The 6,134-nt window shown below is 48.5% G+C and overlaps 1 protein-coding gene across 1 annotated transcript in view; it reads left to right on the top strand.

Moving 5' to 3' along the window:
- Positions 1 to 2,830: 2,830 nt before the first annotated feature.
- Positions 2,831 to 6,134, top strand: part of LOC122544375 (dynein axonemal heavy chain 2-like) — a 159,058-nt gene continuing 155,754 nt past the window's right edge. The window contains exon 1 of the mRNA XM_043683618.1: positions 2,831 to 2,969. Coding sequence (XP_043539553.1) covers positions 2,831 to 2,969 — 139 coding nt within the window. The remainder of the gene's footprint in view (positions 2,970 to 6,134) is intronic.

The following is a 6,134-nucleotide window of genomic DNA, read 5'->3' as shown; positions in this document are numbered from 1 at the left end:
TCCCCTCAACTGTCCTTATATATCTTTGGACTGTGGGAGGAAACCAGAGCACCCAGAGGAAACCTACACAGACATGGGGAAAATGTACAAACTCCACACAGACAGACAGCTGAAGCTGAAATCGAACACAGGCCCTTGATGCTGTGAGACAGCAGTGCTATCCACTGAGCCACCCTGCCACCCCTCTTGTCAAGACAAAGCAGTCTGTTCAATCTTTCCTGACAGGGCTAACTTCCATTTCTGAAGATGTGCTGTATTATTTTCCTTGTGTCTTCACCAATGTCGCTACACCTTGTTCATTATAAGCAGAACGGAACTGTGCCACATTCACCACTTGTGGTCTTACCAGGCTCTCAGTGTTGTGTCTGAAGTCGATGCCAGCGTCTGGTTCTGTCCCACAGTGACCTGCCCTCCCACAGTAAGCCTGCATTACTGCAGCAACTGGACAATGCTGGTCTTTCAGGTCAGTTTTACTGGTTCATGGGACGTGGGTGTCACAAGCTGGGTCAGCACTTATTGCCAGGCCCTGGCTGCTTTGTAGCAGGTGCCGGTCACCCGCAATCTTAAACCATGATGGATCTTGGTATCAGGACACTCACAGTGTCTAGGATCGTGACCCAGCCACACTGAAGGAACGGCGATATATTCCCAAGTCAGGATGGTGAGGGGCTCGGAGGGGAACTTGCAGGGGGTGGGGTTCCCATGTATCTGCTGCCCTTTGTCCCTCCAAACCCCGTGGCCGTGGGTTTGGAAGGTGCTGCCTGAGGATCGTTGGTGAGTTTCTGTAATGCATCTTGTAGATGGTACACACTGCTGCTACTGAGCGTCGGTGGGGGAGGGAGGGGATTTTGTTGGTGATGGTCATAGCCTGGCATTGTGTGGTACAAAGTTACTTGCCACTTGTCAGCCCAAGCCTGGATATTGTCCAGATCTTGCTGCATTTAAACTGCTTCAGTCTCTGAGGGAGCGGGGTGAACGGTGCTGAACACTGTGCAATCATCGGTGAGTATCCCCACTTCGGACCTTCTGATAGAGGGAAGGTCATTGATGAAGCAGCTGAAGATGGTTGGGCCGAGGACACTCCCCTGAGGGACTCCTGCAGAGATGGCCTGGAGCTGATATGACTGATTCTCCAACAACCACCACCACCTTCCCAAGTGCCAGGTATGACTCCAACCAGTGGAGAGTTTGCCCCCTGACCCATTGAATCCAGTCGAAGAGTGTGGTGCTGGAAAAGCGCAGCCGGTCAGGCAGCATCCGAGGAGCAGGAGAATCAATGTTTCGAGCATAAGCTCTTCAGCAGGAACACGGTTCCTGGACACATCTGCAGCTGGCAGTTTGGTAAGGATGAGGTCAGGTATGTTTTTCCCTCACCACCTGCTGCAGCGCCAGTTTAGCAGCTCTGCCCAATCAGCTTGACCAGTGCTCACTTTCACCCACTGATTCCAGTTTTGCCAGGGTCCTTGATGCCACACTCGGTCAAATGCAGTCTTGGTGTCAAGGGCTGTCACTCTCCCCTTCCCTCTGGAATTCCGCTCTTTTGTTCATGTTTGACCCAAGTCTGTAATGAGGTCAGGAGCTGAGTGGCCCTGGTGGAACCCAAACTGGGCGTCACTGATCAGGTTATTGCTGAGCAGATGCTGCTTGGTAGCCCCTTCCATCACTTTACTGATGATGGAGAGTAGACTGATTGGGTGGGAATTGGCCGGGTTGGATGTGTCCTGCTGTTTGTGTACAGGACATACCTGAGCAATTTTCCACATTGTCGGGTAGATGCCGGGTGTTGTAACTGGAACAGCTTGGCTAGGGGAGTGGCAGGATCTGGAGCACACGTCTTCAGTCCTATTGCCGGAATGTTCTCGGGGCCCATTGCCTTTGCAGTATCCAGTGCCTCCAGCTGTTTCTTGATATCATGTGGAGTGAATAGAATTCGCTGGAGACTGGTATCTGTGATGCTGGGGATCACTGGATGAAGATGAGAGTGTGGTGCTAGAAAAGCACAGCAGGTCAGGCAGCATCTGAGGAGCAGGAACATCAACGTTTCGGGCAAAAGCCCTTCATCAGTCCTCACTTTCTCCTAATCACTAGTGGAACCTGAGATGGATCATCCACTCGGCAATTCTGACTGAAGATTGCTGTGAATGCTTTAGCCTTACCTTTCGCACTGATGTGCTGGGCTCCTCCATCATTGAGGATGGGGATATCTATGGAGCATCCTCCTCCAGTGAGTTGTTTAGTTGTCCCACCACCATTCATGACTGGATGTGGAAGGACTACAGAGTTTCAATCTGACCTGTTGATTGTGGGATTGCTTAGCTCTGTCTATCACTTGCTGCTTGTGCGGTTTAGCACGTAACTAGCCTTGTTCCTTAGCTTCACCTCATTGTTCATGGTGCTGCTCCTGGCATGCTGTCCAGCACTCCCCACTGAACCAGGTGGCTTGATGGTAATGGCTGAGTGAGGGATATGCCGGGCCATGAGGTTACAGATTATGCTGGAGTAGAGTTCTGCTGCTGTTGATGGCCCTCAGTGCCTCAGGGATGCCCAGTGTGAAGTTGCTCCATCTGTTTGAAGTCTGTCCCATTGAGCACGGTGATAGTGCCACACAACACGATGGAGGGGATTCTTAATGTGGGGGTGAGACTTTGTCTCCACAAGGACTGTGCGGTGGTCACTCTTACCGATACTGTCATGGACAGATGTATCTGCAGCTGGCAGATTGGGAAGGAGGAGGTCAGGTCTGGTTCTCCTTCTTATTGACTCCTTCACCACCTGCTGCAAACCCATTCTAGCAGCTCTGTCCTTTATCACCCGCCTAGCTCCATCAGTAATGCTACTGCTGAGCTACTCTGATGGTGAGACACTGAAATACCTCACCCAGAGGACATTCTGTGACCCTGCCACCCTCAGCGCTTCCTCCAAACGTTGTTCAACATGGAGGATACGGATCCAGGAGCCAAGGGAGGACGGTATGTGGAATTCCCTCGTTGAATGTATTTAAGGCAAAGACAGATAGGTGTTTGAACAGTAAAGGACTGAAAGCTTAGAACATAGAACAGTACAGCGCAGAACAGGCCCTTCGGCCCTCGATGTTGCACTGACCTGTGAACTATTCTCAGCTTGTCTCCCGACACTATCCCATCATCATCCATGTGCTTATCTAAGGATTGGTTAAATCTCCCTAATGTGGCTGAGTTAACTACATTAGCAGGTATTGCATTCCTCACCCTTACCACTCTCTGCGTAAAGAACCTGTCTCTGACATCTGTCTTAAATCTATCACCCCGCAATTTTTAGTTATGCCCTTTCATAAAGCTGACATCATCATCCGAGGAAAAAGACTTTCACTGTCTATTCTATCTAATCCTCTGACCATCTTGTATGTCTCTATCAAATCTCCTCTGAGACTTCTTCTTTCCAATGAGAACAGACCCAAGTCTCTCAGCCTTTCCTCAGAAGAGCTTCCCTCCAGACCAGGCAACATCCTGGTAAATCTCCTCTGCACCTTTTCCAATACTTCCACATATGCTTCCACATCCTTCCTGTAATGGGGCGACCAGAACCGTACACAATATTCCAAGTGTGGCCGCACCAGTGTTTTGTATAATTGCAGCATGACATTGCGGCTCCGGAACTCAATCCCTCGACCTATGATACCTAACACATCGTATGACCTCTTAACAATACTATCAACCTGGGTGGCAGCTTTCAGGGATCTATGTACGTGGACTGCAAGATCCCTCTGCACACCCACACTACCATTGACCCAGTACTCTGCCTTCCTGTTATTCTTCCCAAAGTGAATCACCTCACATTACCAAGTACCAGATCTAGTGTGGCCTTAACCACTTGTCGGCCCTTCGACATACTGTGTCAGGAAACCTTCCTGTACACATTGGACAAAAACTGATGCATCCGACGTACTAGAGTTATAGTATTTCCAGTCAATGTTGGGCAAGTTAAAATCCTCCATAATGACTACCCTGTTCCTTTCACTCCTACCCAGAATAATTTTGCTAATCCTCTCTTCCACCTCCCTGGAACTCTGCAGAGACCTATAAAAAACTTCAAGCAGTGTGACCTCTCCTCTCCTCTCCTGTTTGTAACCTCAGCCCACACTACCTCAGTAGAGTCCTCATCAAAAGTTCTCTCAGCCACTGTTATACTATCTTTGACTAACAAGGCCACACCTCCCTCTCTTTTAACGCCTTGCCTGTTTTTAATGGAAGACCTAAGCCCTGGAACCTGCAACATCTATTCCTCACCCTGCTCTATCCGCTTATGGTGAGCGGGCGGGTGCGTGGAGCGGAGACCACGAGAGGTTCAGCCTTGATCTTATGAATGGCAGAGGCGGCTCGAGGGGCCAGATGGTCTACTCCTCCTCGTGTTTCTGATGCTCTTATGGAATCAGCAGGAAGTTTGTGTCTGATCTACCTCAAAAACCATTTCCCTGTTGTCTCCCCACATCCCTTGACAGTTTAAAACATAGACACCTATTGATCTTATATCTCTTTACAGACACTCACACACACATACACACACTCTCTCACAGACACTCATACCCCGCGCCCCCACCCCACACACATGCATGCACACGTACACATATACATTTGTGGGGTGTCTCTGTACTTGCAGAATTACATTTTACATTGCTCAAATACTGCATGAATCCATGTAAGTTTCTGTTAGTCCATCTTTTAGATTAGAATCAGTCTGGCCATTGTGGCCACAGACAGCCTCACACAGGAAAGCTCATACCTTCAATATATTAGCTGGGCCAACATGACACCAATTGTTAAAGTTCACTTGAGAATGTAACTTTTAAAAAGGTTTTGCGATTTACATATGAAAGAACTGAAACCAACGTGGTCATTCTAACAGATAAGAGACTTAACAAACAATCCAAGTCTTTTTCAATATATAATTTCAGTTACATCACACTGTAAAGTTTTGCTATAAATTCTGTGTCTTATAATCTAATTCTCCACAACCACCTGATGAAGGAGCAGCGCTCCGAAAGCTAGTGTTTCCAAATAAACCTGTTGGACTCTCTAACTTAGGAACTAACCTTTCATAACCTACTGTGGAGAGGATTCCAAATATGCACTCCCCTCAGAGAGAAGAAAGCCTTCCGCATCTCAGTCTAAAATTGACTGTCCCATATTTAGAGGCAGTACCCTTTGGTTCCACGCTCTAAACAAGGGGATACAAACCTCCTTCACCACCACAGCAAAGATGATCACAGGAGGAGTGCTGTCAGTTCCAGTATGATCATTCCTCATTGTTCTGGAAACTGCGGCAGTCTCTCAATCTGTCCTCCTGCAACAATCTATCCCAGGAGTTATTTCTAGAATTGCAGGCCTTCTGTAAATGGGCCCTGACACTCCAGCTGAGGGAACCTTAATCCATCAGTTAGGAAGGCTCAACACAATTCACTTATGCTTGTACTTCCAAAGCTCAGGATCCTCTCTGGTTTTAAAAACAGCTTTCCCTTAATGTGTGCTGCCAATTTAAAGACTTGAGCATGCAAATGTCCCTCTGTGGATCAGGCACCGCCTTTAACAGCCCTGACCTTGCCCTTTACTCAGTCCTGATGCCAGAGTGAATCATGAATTGCAGGAATGGAAATGGATTGACACCCGAACATGGATTCAGCCTGCGATGGGGAGATTTATTTGGCATTCCTTAGGACGATGCTGAGTTAGACATTCCCACAATAACGGAACCAGGGTGCACAGATTGAGTTGAAAATGGTTTCAGTCAGCAAGCCTCAATCTACATGTTAACAATTTCGATATAACCTGGATGTAAAAACCAGAGCTGATTTAAAGCACTGTTACCACCCGCCCCAGACAGACTTTACCGCACCTTCCGGGACACTCCGACTGTGCCAGAGTGGACAGGGGTCTCAGGAACCTGCCCACTGACAAATCCAAACTTTATGGGAATCCATTCCCCTAACCTATAATCCTCACAGGGTCAGGCTTTGAGGAAACAGTGCGGGGCTTTCAATTGGGAGCAGGGACACACCATCCCCCGGGGATCCAGTTTGCTCAGTGTGAGACCCAAAACGCTCACAGACAAATCCCCCCCATCCACATCCCCTCCCTCAGTCTCCCGCTCTGACACCACGG

Source organism: Chiloscyllium plagiosum, chromosome 48 (assembly GCF_004010195.1).
Source record: "Chiloscyllium plagiosum isolate BGI_BamShark_2017 chromosome 48, ASM401019v2, whole genome shotgun sequence".
NCBI classification, from domain to species: Eukaryota; Metazoa; Chordata; class Chondrichthyes; order Orectolobiformes; family Hemiscylliidae; genus Chiloscyllium; species Chiloscyllium plagiosum.
This window is presented reverse-complemented; position numbering and strand designations above follow the sequence as displayed.